This window comes from Apus apus, chromosome 13 (genome assembly GCF_020740795.1).
Source record: "Apus apus isolate bApuApu2 chromosome 13, bApuApu2.pri.cur, whole genome shotgun sequence".
Taxonomy (NCBI): domain Eukaryota; kingdom Metazoa; phylum Chordata; class Aves; order Apodiformes; family Apodidae; genus Apus; species Apus apus.
The window spans coordinates 9,000,213-9,023,996 of record NC_067294.1 but is presented as its reverse complement, the minus strand read 5'-3'; the positions used below and the strand labels follow the sequence as shown (position 1 = coordinate 9,023,996).

The 23,784-nt window shown below is 46.5% G+C and overlaps 1 protein-coding gene across 3 annotated transcripts in view; it reads right to left on the bottom strand.

The window, feature by feature from the left end:
* Positions 1 to 23,784, bottom strand: part of NSD1 (nuclear receptor binding SET domain protein 1) — a 59,250-nt gene that overhangs the window by 12,756 nt on the left and 22,710 nt on the right. For 2 of the 3 annotated variants that reach the window (XM_051630791.1, XM_051630793.1), the window contains exons 6-21: positions 20,261 to 20,382; positions 19,830 to 20,121; positions 17,960 to 18,069; positions 16,815 to 16,893; positions 16,219 to 16,337; positions 12,695 to 12,838; positions 12,169 to 12,292; positions 11,401 to 11,601; positions 9,774 to 9,953; positions 9,321 to 9,477; positions 8,822 to 9,027; positions 8,139 to 8,251; positions 5,376 to 5,645; positions 4,823 to 4,939; positions 3,730 to 3,871; positions 3,176 to 3,282 (exon numbers count right to left, since the gene is read on the bottom strand). In XM_051630791.1, the coding sequence (XP_051486751.1) occupies positions 3,176 to 3,282; positions 3,730 to 3,871; positions 4,823 to 4,939; positions 5,376 to 5,645; positions 8,139 to 8,251; positions 8,822 to 9,027; positions 9,321 to 9,477; positions 9,774 to 9,953; positions 11,401 to 11,601; positions 12,169 to 12,292; positions 12,695 to 12,838; positions 16,219 to 16,337; positions 16,815 to 16,893; positions 17,960 to 18,069; positions 19,830 to 20,121; positions 20,261 to 20,382 (2,483 nt within the window). The remainder of the gene's footprint in view (positions 1 to 3,175; positions 3,283 to 3,729; positions 3,872 to 4,822; positions 4,940 to 5,375; positions 5,646 to 8,138; positions 8,252 to 8,821; positions 9,028 to 9,320; positions 9,478 to 9,773; positions 9,954 to 11,400; positions 11,602 to 12,168; positions 12,293 to 12,694; positions 12,839 to 16,218; positions 16,338 to 16,814; positions 16,894 to 17,959; positions 18,070 to 19,829; positions 20,122 to 20,260; positions 20,383 to 23,784) is intronic. The other variant, XM_051630792.1, reaches the window with a different exon arrangement.

The following is a 23,784-nucleotide window of genomic DNA, read 5'->3' as shown; positions in this document are numbered from 1 at the left end:
CTGCTACAGAGGAGATAACTACAAACCCTGCAATTAAAAATCCTGCTGTTAGTAATACCTACCTGAAACACGTGCAGCATCTCTACAGTGGTTCTGAGGGCTTGGCAGTGAATTATTGTGGCAAATACTTAGCATTTAAAAAAAAAAGTCTTGAAGCCCTGCACGAAGGCCTGGTTAAGCATGTGATACGTGCAATTAGCAACAGCAGAATGAGGAGCCAGGGGCTGCCTGGCATTGCTGAGCTTGTGCCACCTCTCAGATTCTTCAGGTCCTCCAAGAAGTCAGGTCTCGTTTCACCCATGACTCCCATGAGGAGTCTCTTCCAGGCCTTCCTGTACTTTATGTTCCTCACACCTCTCTCCATTTTCAGTCTGAATTTACCTGTGATCAGTTTAGACCTACTTGTTCTTGTGTTTATGTTGTTCTTATTCTAGTTTTTCTCTCTGTGAAGTAACCACTGGGACACATTCATCTTCACACAAACCAAACACTTTCAGGATCTGCACCTTCAAAATTCCTAATGGTTTTTCTCTGCTCCTACTGAGTTTATTTCTCCTAAGCACACATTACAGAATTATACATGCTACTTCAGATGAGGCCTCACAGGCTGTGTACAGTGACATTAATACTTCTCCAAAAGAATGTGAAATCTTTCCCAAAGCACTTCCCACATTTGCCTTTTTCACAGCTGTATCACCACAGCAGCTCAGTCCTGTAGCAGCTGACACAACAGCTCCTTCTCCCCCATGACTGCTCACTGATGACCCTTCTTTCATAGCAGATTTGTTTCTGCTGTTACCCTCCAGGTGTGTATTCTGCTGTACTGAATGACTGAACTTCAGCCCCTTTCAACTTATACTCAGTCCCTTGAAATGGCCCCAACGTCTCCTCCTCCTGCACCGATGGCACCTGACATCTGTGTCATCAGCCCAGTTAAATGAGCTGCTACAGACAGTAGGGAAATAATCGCAACTGGTCCCTGGGTTAGCATCTAAGTGGCATAAGTGCTCTCTTCTCAGGCCTAAGGCTTCCTCCAACGCTGTCCCCTCCCCTTCAAGCCAGGTCCTCAGACCACTCCTGACCCCCCACCCGCACCGTCCCCCCCCCCCCCGGGATCCTCTCCAGACTAAGCCTCCCATTGTACCAAACATTCAGCTCCACAAAGCTGATGCTTCCTGTCCCCAGTCAGTGACCTTATCAAAGCACTATCAGTTTAGTTTATCTAAACTGATGTGAGCTACATTTTATGCCATTTTCCACATATCTTTGGGTCCAAATATGCCTTTTCCATGCAGCACATCTCCATGTGCTAAGACGATGCTCACGAGGCAATTTTTGCACCCTTTGTTGTGCACAGCATTGGGGACTACTTTCATGACTCTCCTGTGAAGACCGAAAATAAAACCACCATCATTTGAAACCTCCCGTTTCCAGATATACAATTTCAGGATTCGCCAGAGGTTGCCATCCAGCTGTCCTGCCACCAGGGAATTACATTTCCTGATTGTTTCCTTCCCCTTCACATGTGGAAATTTGTTTTCATACCAGCATTCCCCTTGACAATGGGGACAACTCAGGCTTTTCTTATCTCTGAAAATGCAGGCAGTGAATCACTGCACTCAAACTATTCCACCTATTCTCAGGGTCTAGTACCTCAGCCACCTAATTACAAAGAACAAGAAAAACCTTTCACAAGTAATTTGAATGTCTAAGCAAGGTCTAACAGCTGGACTAAGCTATTCCCACTTGCTCACAGCAGTACAAAAGACTCCTGAGCATTCTTCCACACTCTCATTTAGAAAGGTCACTTTTAAGAGTGAACTTGGGTATAACCAGGGAAGTTTTGTCTTGCTGTATCTTCAGCAAGCTTAAACTTGTGGGATTAATTTGAAAAACAAACACACAAAAAACAACCCAAAACTAAAGTACTGTTTTCTTGGATATTGCTTCTTAGCCCATCTCATCAGGATGGAATGAGTTGCCTCAGGCATCACAAAGGAACATTAATGCCAAACTAAAGGGCACCCTTCTCTGACTTCCATCATGCAACCTGCAATTTCAGGGCAAAAACGACAGTCAGGCCACGTATAACACAGGAGCAGCACAAAATCAATTGACTTTTCAATTGCAACCCAAAAAAGAACCAAATACATCACTTGTGTAAATTCACCTCCATCTGTCTACTGTTGAAAACATCAATTTTTTATTTTATTGTAAATTATTTTTTCTCTATAACTAAGCTCTCTGGAGAATTCACAAAACCTTTCCTATGTACTGATGGGGTTTAACTGGTGCTGCTGGAGCTTTTAACCCTTAACCGTGGCTAAGCAAGCCGGCAGAATCCACATGCCAGAGCAGAGGCATTACAGAATGATTTGGTGAAGCTCTGGAAACAAACCAACAGCTGAGACATAGATTTAGCTGGCGACAGCTGGGAACTCGGCCAACTGCTCCTGTTATTTCCTTTACCCAGTGAGAACCAGCTCACACAAGGAGGTAACTGAAATCAATTCCTGTTACTGCCACATCAGTTACAAAATGAAGCTCTCCAAGTTGTTGAGGTCTAAAAGCTCGTGATTTTTCTACTACAGACATGGCAGATTTCATATTATTGATGTGTAAACTTCAGTCGCTTAACTGAAGAAGGAAAAAGCTAAGAACCTTCTTATTGCAGAAAAGATTGTGATGCAGAAGCCTTCTGGCTCTAAAGCAACTCCAGTCTGAAGGAATCCAAGTTTACTGGCCTTCCATGCACACTCACAATTTACTCAGGCCTTTACTTCGGAAAATGGGCTATGGTTTCTTGGTATCCGATGGAAATAATTCCCATACTTGTCCTTTGCACCTCTAGTGCAATGGAAATTGCCATGATAATAAGCAGAAAGTTTTGTAAAAAAATCTTTCATTTACTCTTTTGGTGTAAAATACAATTTCCTGCCATTATTTATAGCAACCCAAATAATTTAGGCCTGAGACCTGCTCTCTCAGAACAAAAACTTAAATGTTTAGCCCATTTCAATCAGTATTCTCATGGCCACATTGAAACCTGATTACACTTTCTGAGATCACTGCAAGAAATGATGAACATCTCTGGCAAAGAGTTCTCTGCAACAAATTATACACATCTATGAAAAGAGGTGATTTGGAATAACAAAAGCTGAAAGAGGCATCATACCTTTGGCCGTACTCCTAGGAAGCCACTGCAATTTGGGGCACCACATTTACAAACAGTCTTTCCATTTCCCAAACACTCCAGATTGTAGTTGAAAGTCAGCTCAGTCCCTGGCACAAAAGCAGATCAAAACCAAGCAAGTTGTAACTGTGGAGCAGAACCTCTTACTGCTGAAGCAAAAGCACTTTAGAAATAAAATGACACAAATAATGTCACTGCTATACCAGGATGCCACCTATTAATCTCCCCATAGATCCACGTGGATTAGAAATGCAGTGCAACCCTGAACAACACCACCACATACTACAGCCAGAAAGGGCACCCAACCCCATGCTGCAGAACACTCAGTTCCATTCCTTGGCCTTGTCAATTACAACTCTGGACCTCCATTTATCCCATGGATGTATGTGTTTCATTAGGCAGAGCAGCTGTTAAGTCTCATGAATGCTTATGTAAAAACAAACATCTTCCCAGGGGAGCTACAAGCCTCCCCCCTTTCCTTACAGAAACACTCCCACGCTTTGCAGGGCAGGTGCTGCCAGAGGGGGGCTCCTTACCAGCTTTGATATTTACAATTGCGAAGAGCCCGACGCGGGTGTCGCCGTTCACGCACCACTTCTGGGTCTCACAGTTGGGCTGGCAGCAGTGGTTCATGAACCGAGCGTAGTTGCCCTTGGGCCCAGCATCGATGATGCGGTCCTGGGATGGAAAAAGTTGGGAGGGGAAGAAAAAGGTAGATAATTACATTTAATAAATTCATGCTGAAGCTGTTGCAGCTCAGGTAGCAGTATGGCAGGGAAAGCATGAAAAAGGGGGAGTCTGGTGTCTCTTGTGCAACAGCATCTTCCTCTTCAAAGATATATGTGCTCCTCCAGAGCCAGGAGAGCACTGCTGCTGTGCTCTGGGAAGTTAGCTCTGCTGTGGTGTCAGCACTGAATAAACACTACACCAACACACTTCCCAGGCAGTACTTGTGGTTCCAGACCCTGACTTCTGCTTAAAAGCAAAATACCAGTTCCTATTTCTTGAATGTCAATGTATAGACATAAAAGAGGAACAGTATGCAAGATGTGAGGCACATGTCTGTACAGCACACCACTGCTTGTCAGACCATGTTGGAGAGGAGAGGGCAGCTGCAACTGAGATTTGATTTTGTAATAACAAGGGAGACAATAACACTGGGTTTTGGCCCTGCTCCCACCCATCAGCCAGTCAAGGAGAACCAGGTATGGTTAGTGTGAACTTCCAGCAAGCAGAGGGGAGAGACAGAGAGCAATCTCATTGTCATCCTGTCCTGTGCTCAGCAGCTTCTTCCCATGATGGCTTTCATGGTTTCCTTCTAATCTTTCCAAGGCTAAGTGTAAAAAGCAGCTGAAAAAAATACTTACCTCTGAAAGCCAGGAGCTCACACCAACAACCTGACTTCCAGGCCCCCCTGAGGAGTCTGTGGATGTAACAAACCCCACGCCTGTACTCGGGTGTGCAAGACCTGTGATCTGAACTTAAACAAAGTTCTCACTGTGCCTGATTCTTGAACATCTGAGGGTTGATGCTTTCTTTTTACTTGCTGGAGAAGACTACAGTTATGCCTTCCTTGCAATCATTTCACTTCTGGCTAGGATCCTGGCAAGAGAAATTCCTTCCACATACCTTATCCAGTGTCAACATGTAGAAATTGGTGATGTCGTGCTCCTGAGCATAGCGGATTCGGGCTCGGCACTCCTCTTCATCAATTAGCTCCCCAACATATTCATTAACAAATTCACCCTGCCAGAGAGGAAACAACAAGTTGTTAAGAGAAATTCCCTCCAGGATGGAGGGACATCCACCTTTGTGCCTGGCTGTGTGAAAATGGGGGGAAGGTATAATCACTGCTCCCCATCTGGAAATCCTGAGCATCATCTTCAGGCTAGTGTTCTGGAGTACTCATGAAGCCCATTGTCCAGACAAGCAGAAAGATCAAGTAACCATCTTTCTTACCCTGTGCGACATCAACACTCAAACTATTTTCCTAGTTAGCTGAGCCAAAACATTCTTTTCAGGACTGGAAAAGTTAAATTGATCCATTTCTTTCATACATGGCATTCTACAGCAGCAAGTCTTCAAATTACGGAAGACAGTAATTTTTCAGATCTAATCGAAACGAACACTGACCAAGAGAGATGTGGCAAGAGAAAAGGATATGCAGAAACAGAGCAGGTACCTTCCTGATGTCTGTCTTGGCTTGCAAGCCCCAGCCTCGTGCCAGCGTGCGGAAGATCTGTACCTCGGGATACTGGCGCTTGGAGAAGCACTGGTTCTGGCAGCGCTCGCCGGCCGGGCACACCAGAGGGTGGCACTCGTAGAGCAACATGCGGTTGATGCACTCGGAGTCCAGGCCACACGGGTTTTCATCTGTTGGTTTGCAGTTGCAACGTGGTATCTCGGACAGGTCTGCAGTGAAGATCTGCACCTTACCCACTGGCCGGTTCACCTTGAAGGCACATGAAAGATGTTAGTTCTTAAGAACAACAGGTTATGCTGATGGTCACTTCTACACTCAACCCCCGCCTAGGAGCTGACAGGCTGTGGTACACGTTAGTTACACCAAGGGGCAGGAGGACACAGGTAGATGGACATATGTACTTCTAGGCACACTATTTCAAGAGGTAGACTGTTAGAGGAAAGAGGCAGGGAGAATGTGAATCCCCCATCAGCATCACTTGGTGCAGTCTGTGCTTGGTGACCCTGGAGTGGGGAGAAGCTGCCAAGTGTTCCCCTCCCATCACCAATGTGCCAACATCCAGCCCAGGTGGCCCAGGGCTCTTGCTGGGTGCACATCATACCTGTGACTGACACCAAACCATTTTCTGTATGAAACACCATCTTCTCCTGTCTCTCTGAGTGTCAGGTCTTTTTCCTTACAGCCCTGTTTTTTGAATCTGTTACCTTCTAGCTGTTTTGTGCTCTCAGTTGTCACTACAAAAACCAGGCTGGCGTGCCCCCGAGAGAGTACACATAGCTTAGCTACGTAACAGGCCACCAGCAGTTAGCTCCCTACCCAACTGTCTTGCAGATATAAATGAAAGAAAAACCAGACAAGGCTGGGGTTGGAAGGCCCAAACAGGAGATCAGAGTTAAGCCAAGGAGCTCTCTGAAAACTGCTCCAGAAGAAGGCAGAGCGCAGCACCAGGTGGAGAAGCAACTGGCATGTCTGTGACACGAGCAGGGTCCTTTGGTTTTGGTTAAAGGCAGTGAACGCTGAAAGGCAGTCAACAGAGAGTCAGGACTTTGGAGACAGACACTGAAAAGCAACTCCTTGCTGTTCTTTGCCCCAGTGAGCAATACCATTGGCTCCCTTTCATCTCCAGAACAAGAAATGAGGGAATCATTTAGCAAAAATATTTCAGCCCCCACACAACTTACCTAGTCCCACCCTCAGAGCAAGGCTTCCATGCTGGCAGCCTGCCTGAGGCTGGCCCAGCCCTCCTCCTGCAAAGCCTGCAGAAATCCCTGGTTAATCTCTTTAGCACAGTCTCCCCTTCTGTCTCCCACCTTCAACCCTCCTTGTCACTTTTCTCCTCTGTCACTTCCCATCTCTTACTCTGAGCTGTGGCTGTTAGTTTATCACCTCATTAAGAGCGACAAGACTCACAGGATTGGGTCCCATCTACCATCTGGCAGACAGAGATGCCCTTGCTGGCTCTGGCACTGCCACTCCAAGCAACCATGGTGTCTGAGCATGCAGGTCTGTCCTATTCTCTGGGGCACTGCCAGTACAAAACCAGCTCCAAAACACTGATTACTGGGCTAGCCACAACCCTGATATGATGAAGGATGCCAAGTGTATTTTGCAGCAGCATCTCGCCTTGGTGCTCCTTGGGATGGACCCAGAGGTGCCGATCTCCTTAGAAAGCCAGGACAGGTGTGGACACAGCCAGTTTCAGCCATTCCACCCTGAAGCCTTCTCCAGCTCACTGTATGCTCCTGCAAATTGCTTTGCCTTCACAGAGACAAACAGCTTGCACCCAGACCTCAAAAGAACTGCCATGGCTAATGATCATAACCAACAGTATTTATATTAAAAGGGTATTTCAAAGGCTCCAAACTCCTTCCAAAGTTCTTTCATGTTGTGGCCAGAGATAGGCTTAAAATAAAGTATACTGAAGCTGCTTGGCCCATACTACTGCCACAGCATTCAGCTGAGTTCTTTACACAGTACAGTAACTCACACAGGATATACCTGCTTGCCTGGAAACCCCTGCTAGAAACAAAGTGCCAACAATCAGTTATGCTTTCATGGTCTGCCACATAAAAAAGGGAAGGAGTAATAGAGACAATGAAAAAAGTACAGAGTCCCTGAGTCACTGGGTTTCTGATGAATCTGGACCACAACTCAAGCACATGCACCTGCATCCTGTAGGCCTTGTGCTGCTGCTCCAGTTCTATCTCAAAATTCAGTCCTAAACATGAAGAGTTTCCCAAAACTCAGCAAAATGCCTGATATTTCAGCATGTACATCTGCTTTAGTATTTCTGTTCCGTTATCAGCTGATACAGAAAGAGATGTAAAACAATAGCAGAGATGAAACAAGATGGGTTCCCATCCTCCTCACAGCTCTGCTCCACCACACCCTGACCACCTGGGATCAGTACTTGAGCACATTGTGTATTACCAGCACACTCCTTTTAGTTCCCAAGGTAGAGACCTCCTTCAGACCACACAAATGACATGGAACAGCTCAGAGATGTTCTGATCTGTTCCAGTAAATCCAAGTACCTCTATTACTGGTGTCCAGCTTCCGTACAGCTCTGTGCATACATGAATCCTTTCTGTGGGGATGACTGAAGACACCAAGAGGAGCAAAGTAACTTTCAAATGCAGCCAAACATCCAAACAGTAGAAACGTTTCTGTATACCTGTAATTCACCTGCCCTGACAGCTCAACACTTCTCTTCTGCACTTGTCCCCTCCTACCTGCCCTCACCTTGATGTGTTTGTAGGGAGGAGGTTTCTTGTCATTCTTTTTGTCTTCCTGAAGCTGTCTCAGTTCCTTCTGTGCCTTCAACTCTTCAAACCTTACTGCAGCCTCCTGAAGAGCTAAGTGAGAGAACAGAGTGTGTTACAAGCAACTCCCTCTGCTCAGGTGGAGCTGGGCTGCCAGGGTCCACCCAGTGCTCAGGGCTCCAGAAGACTTCCCTGGCCATATACTTCAGAGGCAGAGGTTCACCAGAGGGGGGTGAAGAAAAGGACAATGCAGTAGGGCAGTCACAAGGAGTTGCAGTAAGGGACCTGCTTGTGGGTGAAGCATCCAAACTGTCAGCTAGTTTTGCCCACTTTTGGGTAAAGGTGTCAGGCAGCTGCATTCGTAACTCTCAAGTGTATTTTTACATACAGATTAAGACTATATTAGGCACAGGGAAGCTAACAAAGCAGCAGCTCACTCAGTTTTAGAGTGGCTAGGTCAGAGCTGGAGAAGCATTCAAGATCTGCACATTCTTTTCCCTCTCTGCAAGCCCAGATCAATGAACATTAAGGGTGCACCAGATGACAAACATGCAGCAGCTCATTCTGCAAACTTATTTCACTTCAGGTCTCAAAAAAATATATTTTTCTCCTAATGGTAACAAAGAGAAACAGAACATACACCTTTGGATGAAGACAAGTTACCTTTCTTGTAGATGCCATCCACACCCTTCCCCATCTTGTCTTTGCTGCTGACATCACCTTCCATGTAAGGGAACACACGGGCCTGGTGGGTCCACAGATAATCCTTGGAGCCAAAGAACAGCACAGGGAACTCACCAATGTCATGTTTCATTTTCTGGATGTTGACAGGAATTGTCCTAGGATGGCAAATCTCAGCTGGCCACCACCTGCAACACAGGGAAGGGCAGATGAAGCCTTCGGCTTCCCAGCTTCCAATCATCTCAGAAGCACGCTACTGCATGGAGCCATGGGGAAGAGGTGTGTCAGGGCTACCAGAAAGGCTGGTGGGGAGACAAGTGGCTACTGGAGGAGGGAAGCACTCATTTTAGCCACTATACGCATGCAAAACAGGCAGAGGCTGCCGCATGGCACCCTGCAGAGAGGAGCAGCTTCTCAACTCAATCACCATGAGCACTGTGTGAAAAAGGGTTGGGGACAAGTCTGCTCTACCTTCACCTACCTGTAGCGCCCAACTTTCACCCAGACTACTTCCTTGTAGTGTGGCTTTTTGCCTGCCTTGCAATCATTACAATACCAGCTTCCCTCTGGCATCTCAATGTTTAGACACTCCCGGTGAAACGCAGCCGGGCACGACTCGCAGCATAAAAGGCTGCCCCCTGCAAAGAAAAGGAGGAGGAATCCATCAGGGTCACTGTGCAGAAGCCCTGGACTCCACATGTCCAGACAGAAGCTGAGAAAAGAGTATGATGAACTTCGGCAAACCCTTTTAAACAGCTCAGGCCCTTCTAAGGATCCAGAAAATCTCCTAGCCTGGATTTAAGCAGGGATGGATATGAACTGTTCTCTGCAGTTCTCACTGGCACGCTCTCAACGGCCAAAGCTTTTGCGTGCTCTAGTGGCTTCTTGCCAGGGCCCAGCTTGGTGGCAGGGGATGCAGCACAGACCACCTCACCTTCTGAGCAGACAAAGCACCAGCTGACATTGACGTGTTCATGGTTGCGGCAGCCCCTCCGAGCTGTGAAGTGGTTGGGGCAGATGATGCTGTTGGAAGCCAGGACCACGGAGCCAGCAGCGAGGCAGAAGTCGTTGGAGTGGTAGGCGACAGGACACCGTACACAGCGCATCAAGCGACCTAGCACCAGAACAGGCCAGGAACACAGTCAGCCTCTGAAGGAGGACAACCTTCTGTTTCATCCCAAAACTGGCCTTTATTGCTATCTAAGCTCAAAACAAGCCACTATAGGTGATCTATGCAAATAGAAAACTGACCTTAAATTTTTGTAGGTCATTCATGACATACTCAATTCCTATCAAATTATTTAATAAAGTTGGACCAGATGATTCTTGAGGTCCCTTCCAACCTGGCATTCTATGATTCTAGGAATATGACAAAAATATATAAAATTGCAAATACATGTATATAACATACACAAAATTATAATATTGAGAAGTGAAAAAACCTCCTGCATGCTATAGAGAACCAGTTCAAGAGTTTACAGACTGGGACTGCAAAAATAATTAGCAAATCAGCTCAGACAGTAATCACAGAGGGGGTGTTCCAAGTGCTTAGATACACAGAATGAAACCAATTTGTGCAGCTTCTGAAAACATCAGCACTTGCCTTTCTTCTTTATCTGATTTTACCCTAAAATTCCAGAACAAAGACTTCAGATTTGCCTACAGGCCTAATTCACCCGAGGTTCCTAAGAGCTTGTTTTCAGTTCCTCACAGGAGAGTACACACAGAGAGTAGAGGTGGGAAGACAGGGGTAAACCTGACCACTAAAAAGCAGCAGCCAAAAGAACACAACACAAAAGTTCCGTGGGGAAGTGGTCAGCTGTGGGCCTCAGGCCTTAGTGCTGTCTTATACAATACTGGAATGTCTTAAAAAAAGACAACTTTAAGACCAGCTCTATTTTTATCTTCAGGGTTTGTGTTATCGTTACTTGTCTTAAGACACCAAGGATTTAAAGGCAGGCAGCTTCAGAAGCCAATGTGCAAGGCAACCATGTAAAAGCTTTTAGGTTTAATCATGTGAGATAAAGGTCAAGGTATTGCTGCAAACAGCTCAAACAAACGTTTGCCTGAGAAGCCCCGAGGGTGTCACTACTACAAGATGAGTTTGCATTATAAAAACAAAGAACTAGAACAATATCATAGTTTTGACTAGGCTGCTTTTCATGTCCTTATCTTGCTGCTGAGCAGGCATTGTCTGCAGCTCTGTCACAGGGAAAAGTATGCAGGAGAGACTTGAGAGTGTCTGCACAGCTCCAGAGACTTATTAAAAAACCTGGAGAGGCATGTGGCATGGCTGGACGTGCAGGCACCCAAGTGGCTGGACAGACGGGAACATGTTAGTTGCCGTGTCTGACCATCAGGAGTGCTGACGAGCAGCAACCTCGCACACAGACACCGCCCCTTCCACGCCCTGGGAGGGGCTATTCCTCAGCAACCCCCCAGCAAGCACTGTGGCCAGGACAGAAGATCAACAGAAAGAACAAGTGGACCATGTAACTTCAGAGTGGACACGAAACAAAAGAAATCGCTTCAAACAGCATCCCCCAGAAGGTCTCAGGTACCTTTAGATGCAGAGATGTTTGCCGGGTTAGCAGCGTGGCAAGTCATGCAAATGTGCAGGGAGCATCGGAAGCCCTTGTTTTGCATGACTGTGGGCGGGTACTTCTGGATGCAGGCTTCGTGGTAATACTTCCCACAGAGCGGCAGCAAGCACCGTTTGACATCTTCCCCACAGCTCTTGCACACAAAGCAGGTGTGAACCCCTGGAGAAAGAACAAGCGACATAAGAGTTCTACAGAAGGGCTAAATGAAGACATGACACTTCCACCAGGCTGCATATTAGCACATAACAACTTCCCAACCTGCTGTACCTATCCCAAAGCACAGGTCCCTGCAGCTGGCTGCTTTTGCCCATGGCTGCAATATAACTCTGGATTAAAACAAACAAACATGATTGTAGTTGTGGTTTCAGGCCAGGGAAAGAAAAACAAGACCTAACAATCCTACTTAGACATTTCCCCACTTCCAGCCTGCTCCAGATTCTTCCTCCCTATCAGCCCCCTCTCCCTATCACCCCTCTCTCTCTAGCTCCAGATAAGAATGTCTCTTTCTTCCCACCAGATCCTGGACACACTCACTTCTTCTTACCCCACATGCCTGAATCAACAGTAAGAACAGCTAATTAGTGATTCATTATCGAACATAAAATCAATAATCAGAGGAGTGAGAGCCAGTTGTCAGCCCTACTGCAGGCCCATCCCTCCAGCAAAGGAAGCACCATGTAAGCATGCAGCAAGTGCCCTGTCCTGTGCTGACAGAAGTTGCCATACCTGTGGAACACTCATTGCAGATGAATTTGCCCTTTGGCATCTCGGAGAGCCCAAGGCACTGCAGGTGGAAAGCACCACAGCACTGAGCCTCACACAGCAACAATTCCCCTGGCTTCTCGCAGATCTGTGGGGAAGGAAGCACAATGTCAGCTCTGAGCAACCTCCTTCCCCAACAATCCACATGCTGGCCAGGACTGCCAATGGAGACCACTGTGGAAAAATGCTATGTTATCCTTATGTCAGTAAATCCAGGTGCATCTCCACTGCCACTTGCCACCCAGTCCCTGCTACCATGCATCAGCTAAAATGAATCCTATGTTGGTCACGCCTCCCTAACACCTGTGGACTTTATCAGGAGGAGAGACAGTCAGAGGAAAGGCTCAATTCAGAGCACAAAAAGCTGGTTAATTCGACAATAAGCACCTTGAGGCTACCTGGACTTTGCTGGCACACTAGTGCATGCCAGAACCTACACAAAAAACTTTGCAGCAGCAAAATTTCAGAGACATCTCTTCAAGGACACTACCTGACACACGTTCTCCTTGAGAGCTGCTCCTCCTCCACGCTCCCCCTGAATCTTCTTGGATGAAGGCACTCCATGGTCATTCTCTGACCCCTCTTCATTACCCTCTTTAGGGCTTGCAGCAGTCCTGTGAACCAATGTCTCCCCCTTTAAAAAGAAATCCAGAATTAGGGTTGTCAGTAGGTCCTGGGTTGAGTTGGAAACTACAAATCCAGCCACTGAGCTCATAACAGGTTTGACAATCAGTCTGTGTGCTACCCACCCTGGGGACAACATCCCCTATACAGTTCCACCAAAAGACTTACAAGAAAGAAAGGGCTGTTTACAAGACCAACAAAAATGCAACACACTCAACACAATTATTTTTCTGTGCATAAACCCTCTCTGAGGAAGGAAAGTCATGGCTGAGGAAGAGAAGTATAGCCCTGCACAGAAACAAATCAGGTAGGCTGGAACAGTCTGAAGCATCCTGCATGCTGATGTCTGCTTGCACTGGAAATGCAAATGAAAAACTTCAAACTATCTTGATTGTAGTTTTCACACAGCAAATGAGAGACTCTTGTCTCAGCTTGTCCTTGTAAGATACAGGCACACAGATACTCGAGGCCTGCACTACTGTGTGTCCATGGGACCTGCCCAGATGCTGCTATAGGGAAGAGCAGCAGGTGTCCTAGAGATGCTTGTTTCTACCATAAGATACTGCTGCCCTAGAGCCTCATATGGCAACACTGCCATTGCTTTTGCCAGGACCAGCAACTAAGAGGTAGGAAATGCCATCCTGCCACTTCCAGGTAGAGCCTGGGCAATGCTTCAGCAGTCTCATCAGCCCCATCTGCCAGTTCCAAGTGGGTGCACCTTTACAGCCATTAATGCTGCAGCACAGCGATGCCCTAAGGAACCAGCTAAGTGCTTTGGAGCAAGAACATTTTAGGGCTCTGCCCTTTTTCAATAGCCCAGCTCACTGCAGTTAGCAGAGTGATCTCAGTGTGCAGCTGCCAGCTCCTCCCTGGGTCACCAAGCCATACCCAGACACAAACTACACCTGAAAGACCTTGTGAGGAATTCAAACTCATACCTTCAGGTCTGCTCAGTGCCAGGTGTCCAGCTAACCATCATGACAGGGAGCTTTGCACCACTTTCTGCATAGAAGAATATCAGTCTGAGCTGTGGTGAGCCTAAAGCTTGTAAGCTGAACTGAATATTCTCTGAACAAATTATTAGTCTGGACAAAACAAGGATATAAAGGTTTCCTAAAGTTAAAAGTTGGAAGAACCTACAGCTGGTATTTTATTCAGATAAGGAAGGTTCCTTTGCCTGTTTTGGTTTTAATTCCCTGAATGTATACTGCTATTTGGGTACATTTCAAAGCCACATAAGTTCCATGGAGAAATGATGCACAGGTGCATTAACAGTATAGTAAAACACATAATACAGAATTAATGGTATAAATCTCCCTTATTTTGCACAAAAAAGCAAAGTCCCAGCTACAAACTACTGCCAGTCCAACACCCCATCACAGCCCTACAGACCATCATCACAGGCTTGCTGGCAGTGATGTAGCCTGTAGGAATAACTGACACCCAGCATGAAAGCTGCTGCCACCCTACCACACAGGCCTGGCAGAGGGAAAGGTCTCTATGGCATTGTCAAAAAGACCATCTAAGAATACAACAGCCACCTTTGCCTCTATATGCAATAGCAGGGCACTGCAGAACTACATACGTCCTACAGAGGGGGCAGGTTTCTCCTCTTGGGTCCTCTTCCAGAGCTATCTCTACACCGCTGTATCTCGCACATCCTCAAAAGCCTGGCCTGTTCTTTGGCACAGCCTGACCTCGTATCATGACCTTGACAACCATTTTGTCAGCATTTTCCTTCCCCTTCTCTCAGTCTCTTGCTGCCCTGATGTTGTGAACTGGCACTCTTGGCTCCACAGACAGACCAGGACAGAGAAAGCTGCTTACTGCAGCCCAGAAAGACCACCTTTCCTCTGCTCCCTTTTCCTCTTAAAGCAGCCAAATCCAAGGCTTCACTGCACTGTATCATCAGACCATCTATTTCTCCTAGCATAATTCTGCAGACAGCAAAGTTCCTTGCCTGGTGTGGGGGAGTTTGCTTAGGGACCAGCATGGTCTGAAATCCATGTGGAAGCATAACTGCATGTCCACAGCTCTGCAATACTCACCAGTCCCATGCACTCACCTGAGTCACTCTCATCACAGCAGCTCAAGAGACACAAACACAGAAATGGATGCTGGCAAGAGGTGTCAAGCACTGGCACTGTTTGGGGGAAATGGTTTACCATACCTAGCTTCAGGTACTCAAGACAAATGCCTAAGGCTGGGGCAATTAAGACTCCCCGGGCAAAGACTCTCTGCAAAGCCATGGCCTAGTGACTTTGCTGCTACCATCTGCCCCTTTTTTTCTTTCCTATAAAAGAACCGCAGTGAATTTGCTGGTTCAGAGCTGAGCAAGTCTTAGTGGCTGCCCTGCAGCAGACATTGTTACCTACCCCCCAGCACTGGCACAGACATCTGTACAGGTGTCTTTGAAACACAATTCCAGATGAGCACACTTCCAAAGGAGCACTAACAACAATACAGGAAGGTTTGCAAGGCCCAGGGGGGTTACTTCACTTTACCACCCCCACCAGAAATGCCCTTTTCAAGAAGCAGCAGCAGAAAGGTGGCTGGCACTGCTCAGCCAAGTGATGCTTGTGCTCGGCTGGAAGCGTATAGCAATAACAAATACAACAATGTATGTCTGTAATTAGCTCCTGAAATACATACTGACTATCCTGACAGAACAGCCTGCTCCTGAACCTGGGTCACTGGAAGTGAGAGGCGATGGTGAGAGGCTCAGAGGCGTCCTGCCTCTCTCCCCAGTCTTGCTTCCCCTACACTTGGTGATACCTGGCTCATTCCTAAAAGGCAAAATGTGCTTGTCAGAGATAATTGTATGCTGGCTCTGCCGGGATGCAGTAGAAGGGAGTTGCCCCAATTATTTCTGCTGGGTGGCAGAATATAATCAGAGGCTCCTGTGAGCAGTCACAAACAGTTCCCCCATCCCCACCAATGTGGTTCTGAACTCACGCTGGCATGCAGGGGGCAAGTGGAAGAAGGGGTTGAAATTCACAGTTTAGTGGTTGTGATTCATACTGGTACACAAAAGGGCAAGATTACAACCACCACCAGCAAAGACCTTTATAGCAGTTGGCCATTCTGAGGTGCAAAGCAAGATGCCAGGCAAAACCTTGTTCCATCAGATCAGAACAGCCTCTGCCCTGGAGAATTTGCCAAGTAGCAGCTTAAAAACTGATCCCAAGTTAAGCAGTCATCAAAAAACAGCTACTAAATCAAGATGACACCTTCAGCTTCAACCCCAGCTCATGCAACTACATCAGTGGGACAAAGTCCCAACTGACACATAGGCCGGCCAAAGAAGACCCGGCCAAGGCTCAGAACAATGCCCTAGGAAGTAGCAGACAGGTTAGAGGGGTGACAGCATGTAGGAAGACCCAACGATACCTCAGAGTGTGGGGTCTCCCCCAGCCCCTCCTCATTTCTCTCCTTCTTGGAATGTGCTGCAGTAGAGGCATGGCGCTGTCTCTTCCGCTTCCGCTGCTTCTCCAAGAGCTTTTCAGAAGCTGGGATGCAACAGAAAGATCACTCAAGAAAAAAGCAGAAATAATTCCCTTGCTACAGGTGCCACCAGTAAGTCCTATACCCTTTCTGAGAGCTTCAGGCTGGGTCCTACTGTATTTGAGGGCATGAGGGCTGGGGCAACACCAGTCCAGTCTCCAGGCAGGCTGTACTCTGTCCTGTGACCATCAGAGGACCACTGATTCAGAGGAGTTTAAGCCTATTTGCTGGGCTGCTGAACAGTATCACTGATGGCTATGAATGAGAACTGAACACCTCCTTGTGGAAATATAAACCAACCATCTCCACTTTCCATAGGGAAAATAAAAAACATAATAGTACCTTTTATAAATACACAATCTCAGTATCTATACCTTCTGTCGCTGCCTCAGCTGAGGAGAGATCAGGACATGTAAGCCCTTTCACACACAGCCACAGGCACTGATCCAGCTGTCACCAACAGTCCCCCTCCCCAGCCTTACCTTCCTTACCTTCTCCCAGGTCTGGGAAGTGGGCTGGTGAGAAGAGCTCCGAGCTGTCAGTTTCCAAAGGGCCAGTAACCTACAAAGACACAACAAAGTCAAGTCACCAGATGCAAAGCAGAGAAGCACATTCCTTAGCCACTCGGAGCTTTTCTCAATGCCTGCAATCCATTAACTTACAGTTCAGGTCAGGAATTCATCAGTGATTAGAGACTTCACAAGAAAACATTTGTTTTGGGTGGGCACTAGATCCCACATGGAAAAGCCAGCCTCTGGGCAGGGCAGAATGCTGAGTCTCCTGTACCTTGTGCTCACCAGCATCACCTGCAGTTTCTTGAGCTCTCCCAAAAAGGTCTCTAGCATCCCATAATTTGATGGGAATAAGCACTCTCTTCTGGCTTTATGCTTAAGACTGAAAACACACTGGCCTCTGCATTACTGCAACCATGATAACTATATTAAGACTGTACCACACAGGGAGAGAAAAAGGGAAGTAGAAAAACTGTTTTTAAGCAACCTTAGATACAGTGGCAACAGGTACACCACCTGAAATAATTCCCTACAAGATGCTTTTTTCCAAACTACATCACTGAGTACTGAGTATTTAGCAGAGAGGAGCAGCATTTGCCTAAAGAATCTGCACCAAGTACTGCACGCTGCATGTGGTGCAATCCAAGCCTCCACCCTGCTAAAAGCTCTGCACTTATGTACCATTCACCAGCCCACTTTGGAAGGTAACAAAGGAAACACTGCTCAGAGGAAATGTGACAGAAGAGGACAAAGCCTTAGGCTGAAGCTACACTGCAACATAACAGTAAAAGAAAGCCTCTGCCCAGACAATTTCTGCTCACACCTTCCTAGCCAGCATCCAGATGACTCCTTTTCCATATAAATCAATGAAGAGAGGAGATTTTACAGCCAAAACTACTCAATTCCCATTACAAGTGGGGAGGGGTGGGGAACACATCTGTATTCAGCAGATTTCTTCAACACAGGAACCGGCACCTTTGGGAAGGGTGGACCTTGGCTCCTGGGCCACAGCCAACAAAAAAAACCACAGTTCATTGCACCGCGTTTCGTTCAGCAGAGTCTGCTGTCTGGGTTCACTTTGTATCTGGCTTTCAAAAGAACTAGAAGGAGTGTACCTTCTTTGGGGGAGTCCACTCTTCCTTCTTTGGCATAAAGGCAGTGTCCAAATCATTGGATTCCAAGAGCTTTTTAGTGGGCTTCCGCTGACGCTTCCTTTCGAAGTTTCCTGCAATTAAACTCTTCACATCAGATAAATAGGGGTCTTCTACTCTTCATCAGACTAAGACCATTAAGCAAATATCAGCCAACATTTCAACACAATCTGCTCCAGCCTGTCTTATGGATCATAAAGGCAGAGATGCCAGCTACCTTTTTCTGCACAGCTTCAACAAAAAATGGACCTCAGCCTGTCATGACCTTCAGGCATACCTCAATACATCATACAAAAATCCACCCTCAGAAGAAAGACTATGAAGTCAACTCCAGCTGGTACCACATCCTGGCAGTGCAATTCAGATTGTAATTTCTAAATCACTTTGTTCTGGCATAAGCCAGTCCTACCAGACAAACACAGCCCTGCTTCCACTCCCACACCACTCACACCAGCATTCATGCTGCATAGAGCAAACAGGTTAAAGGGCTGGTTAAAACTTCCCAGACAAACTAGCTGTAACCTGCATCATTTCCTGCTCAAGCTTTTTGCTGGCACTTGGGAGATAAGCTGCTAGACCTGAGCTCACCCACACTGACTGTAGCAACAGTTATAAGCTTAAAATGCCCAGAAAGTTGTGACGCTATGAGTGCACTCCACAGAAACAGCCTGCTGCCCATCCTACCCTCTTCACCTGCTTGCTTTATCAGCCTTGGCCATGTCCTTTATGTGACACAAACCTCGGTTTGCACTGGTTATGCATCAGGCATCCTCCCTAATGGAGGGACACACTACATCATTCCCAAGGCAAGGCTCTGCCCACAGCTTGGGCTCTGTGTGCTTCAGCAAGTGGTGAGTTTTCTGTGGAGGGGGAACAGGTATACAACCTCTGAATACCAGATGAATACCAGATGCTTCTTCCCACTGCTGCACCCTGTACTGTTCCCCTGCATCTCCACCCTCAGGTTCTCACTGCCAGTTGTTCCTCCTTTAATCCTCTCCAATTTTCCATTTCCATCTGACAGACACAAGCCCCCAAAGGCAATCCCCTTGCTCCAGACTAACTGACCTCCCAGGGACAGTACCTCTGTTTGGTTTAGTTTTCTTGACTACAGCACAACCAGAACACTAGGGCTTTAACCCTGGACATGTCTTTAGATGCTACCAGAGAATGAACATGCTGCAAAGAAGACCCTTATACTGCCTCTGTTGGAAAAGGTAGAAATTTGTCAGACCACACTAGCTCATTGCATACCGTGCCCCACTGAGAGCTAAGGCCTGTTGCTAATACAAGCCTCTGACAATTTCCACAGATGCTTAGAATCTCTCAGAAAAGAAAGTTCTTCCAGAGATTTCTGTGCTACAACTGCCTGAGCTGTCTTGGAAAGCAAAAGGTCATCCCATGATCTGTGGAGGTTAGACTTTGCGTATCAACCTTAGCACAGCAATGCTCATCCAAGGGGTTTTAACAGCAGTGAGAGACCTTAAAGATAAAAGAATGCTACTGTTGGCCAAGCACAGATGGCAGGGACTCGGAGAAGTTGTGATTGTCTTCATTTGGATAAAGAGGCATTCTGTGCCAGGACCTAAGGAGGATGATCATATACTACAGAAAGCTAAAACCATTCATGTAATCATCCAGCTCTCTGGGTCACCCACAGCACCTGCCCTCTCTCGCTTCCTGGCTCCAGTAATGGTCCCTGAATGACGCAAAGCAAAAAACAAGCTAAGAGGTCAACACCTACTAACCTTCTCACTCTGACTGAATCAACAATTTTCACTGAACAAGTGACACATTCACTTACATGAGCAGAATCACACAAGCTCTCACTCACCTGATTTCAGGAATCTCTCGTCTGCATCTGGAGAAGCAGAAACTTCAGAAACATCTGAGGAAGACAGCACCAGTTCTGGAAACTCTGAAGGTCCTTCTAGAAGTTGATCATTAGGATCAGTGGAATGGGATCCTAGTTCTGAGAAGGAGCACTCTGCTTCAAGGATGGGAGGGGACTCTTTGGTTGAAGATGAAGTTAAAACCAAAGGACTCTGTCCCTGCTGGGCACCTCTGTCAGGACTGCACTGTGCAGGAAGACCTCCTTCAAATTCAGACCTCACCACAGAATTCACCTAGCACAGTGAAACATGCTAGTGAATACATTCATCCTGCATGGCACCGCACACAAGAACATTCAGCCAGCAGGAACACATCAAAAGCACGCAGAGCCCCAGAGTAATGGCCATGAAGAGCACAAAAGCCTTCACCCACCTTTTGCAACTGCTCCTGGCCCTTCTTTGATTTTTTCTTGGGTGCAAATAAGTGATCATATTCTTCTGCATATTCCAGAAGCCGTTTACTTGGTTTCCTAAGGCGCTTCCTCTCTGAATGTACTAAGAAAAAGGAAAGCAGCTTCAAGACCATGTTTAAGACAATCACAAGACAAAATTCTCTTCATCACCTCTAGACAATAGTTGTTGCTGCATCCTCTTCCAGAGGCATTCCACGTGGGAAGAGCCCTGATATTTCTTCCTCTTTGATATGGCCTTATAATTTTTGAGATTTCTATTTTCCACAATCCTGACATGGCAGGTGGGATTTTTAAGGGCCTAAGGGACTTCAAGCAGTTTAGACAGGAAATAAAAAAACAGTAGGTATCTGACTGAGAGGGTCCTGAATTTCACCCAACATCTCCCTAGACAAACTACATCTAACCTTCTTACAGTACTTCTACAAAGCCTAAGAACATTAGCAACTCAGACTCATTGTGTTACTTTTGCTGTTAAACTCCTTTGTTGTCAGGCAGGGCACAGGAAAACGCTGTTTTCCCATAACCCATTTCAGTCACTAGTTTCATTAGAAACACATAAGCCCAACTCCTTCCCTTCCCCTCCTCCCTGGCATATTTTTATACATACAAGAGCCTTGTATTCCCCATCTGCTGCTGCAAACCCATTTATTGCTTTTGCTTCCCAACAATAGATTCCACAATGAGATCAGGGAGCAAACAGTCCTCGCCAGCGACTGTTGAGCTCTTCAGGGCTCATGTCTTTGTGTCTGCACGATGCTGCACCCCAGCAAGGGAAACCCAGTCACAGGTATTTCCTCCATACAAACCTAACCATCCTATGCTGCACCACCTCAACATCCCCCCCATCCCCCCAGTGCACAGTAAGCTCCAAAAAGGAGCCCTGACATTCTACCATCATCTCTACTCAGCAAGCTGCAAAAGCAAGATAATGCAAGTTTATGTATTTTTCTAATTTCCTGCAAAACCTCTGACTTTTCCCCTTTTTTCTTTGAACTTTCAAAATTATTCAGTAATATTGTCAAAAGATTTATCCCAGTCACAAAAACATTTGTGGTCTCCTGGAAGTTTGGGAACAAACACTAAATATTTTCTTTGCTTCTTTTCATGCATAGAAGGTGTGTTTTTTTCTTCTTTAAAACAAACATTTTATAACAAAGCATTCCAGTGCAAGGCTTCAGAACAGGGATGTTGGACAAGACTGCTACACTTTATTGTGGCTTTGTGGTTAAACAAGCATGAAAACGTCAAACTTGGCATAAAGAGAGGAAAGGAAAACCTTTCTCAAACACAGCTATTTTCAGCCTCTATTAATGCTCCTGCACAGGTGTCTGGATGAAATACACATTTCAGCACATAACCAGGTATAGGATGAATATCCTCAATGGGCAACTACTTAGAGCCCCAAAGCTGTGCAGAAGAGCACACAGCACTGTGCCAGAAGGGCTTGGCTTAACTACATTTCTTTTTTTTCCCCAAAGCAAATCCCATACAAGAATCCCAAATGCAGTCTGACTGGCACCAGTAAATAATGTACCTGACAAAACTATTCTGTATGAAATCATTTTACATCAGCAAATTCCACCAATCTTCACCTCTGCCTTAGTTCTCTAAATATCACCACAGTTTGTACCAGGAACATGCCAAATGTTGCCATTCAACTATGATGAAGACTTCACACAGTTTGAGCTCAGTGGAAGTAACTCAGCTGTGACTACAGTCTGTTGTGCTCTCCTACACTCATAGATACTCTGCCTGCTGCAGACACAGATTAGCCACAGCTTCCCAAAGCACTTTGCAAAAAGAAGAAACTCCTTCTCTTCTATAAGCTGCAGTTAGTCTGACTTGCAGCATCATTCCCTCTACTTTCTCTGTAATTGGCCTTGCCTGATTTGAAAGGAAGACTGGTTTGCAAGAACAGGCTTTTCACAGCATTAGAAATTTACTCATTACCACCAGCACACAGGATGTCACAGCTCCTCACACACAGAGACTCAAGTGCCTCCCTAAGGTCCAGCTGTATAGATAAGCTTCAGGTGTGCTTCAAGGCTCTTGTGATACTTCAGGCGGGGGAATCAGGCCACACTGTGGTTGCTGATGGGGCACTTCTGCAAGCAAGCCCAGGCACTCACTGCTGCTGCACCAGGATAGTTCTAGCTCCTCTCCAGCAACGCCACCCCGTCCAGGAGCCTGCTGCCTTCCACTGCTGCCTCTCTTCCAACATTGCTACCTCTTAGCAGCTGCTCTTCTCTCTCTCTGTAGACCTGAATCTTCATCTCACATAGCAGCATTACAGGAACACTTCAATTGCAAAGCCATCATGAAACCACAAGAACCCCTGCTGTACCTGAATGCAAATGAGGAAGGAGGCTCCTCAGGCAAGGAACTCACTCCCCCCACAGGCTGCAGCAGCCCAAACAGCCCCAGGACACCTGCTTTGTCAAGACTTAAGTCCTCAGAAACATGCAGCCACAGCCAGAAGAGCCGGTGAATTATTAAGCTTGTCATGATTTTAAACCAGAACTTTTACCCCGTGTTTTACACACTATGGGCTTGTTTTCTGTGCCTGCTGGGACTTGACTTGGGCAGGTCCTATGACCACTAAGCCAGGAGTTGCCTGTACCTCTTTCAGGGTGGAAAAGGCAATCTCCAGCAACCACTAATAGTAAAATACACACACCAAATGTGCACTGAGGGAACACGTAAGTGACAAAATGTACAGCGTTTCAATATTCTGTCAAGTTATAATAATTCATGATAGCACAAATAGATTAGAGCAATTTAGTTTGGTGAAATCTATGTAAAAATTTAATTTTGTTGTTTTCATTAAGGTTTGCTCCCCCAGATTCCATGCAGAAGCCTGAGGATGGTATGTGTTGAATGTGGTTCTGCAGGACCTACTCCCTCCACGCACACCCCTTTGTTTTTGTTTTGCTTTAACCACATGTCCCCATCTCTGTGGGAAAGGCAGGGCTGTCTGACCTTGTGTTCCTCAGAAGCCTGCTCCTTCCTAGGTTATCTTGCTCCCAGTGATGCTGCCATACTTCTGCCTGCCATTTTCCTAGACCCACCTGTGGCCCAGCCTCCCTGGCAGCTGGGCCCTCTTCTGTTCTTACCTCCAACCCTCAGGCAGCCACACCACAGCTGTAAATTAGGAAATCTGTGGGGCTCCCCAGTTCATCATTAGCAGCTAACAAAATTCCATACTAAAATGCAAAAAAACCCCAAACAACCCAGCACCTCTCAGTGAAAACCTTCAGAACAAACCAAAGACAGACTGTCAAGCAGCACGGGGGGGGGGGGGGGGGGGGGGGGGAGGAGAAAGAGCAGTCATTGAGGCTGTTTCCCAAAACTTTCTAGTGCAGATCTACCCAGCTAACACCAAGCATGTGGCTCCAAGAAATACATTATGAAGGTGTAAGTTTAAAAAAAAAACAAAACAACACTTCCCCATCTCAGAAGGATGCCTATTTTACATTTCACTGTG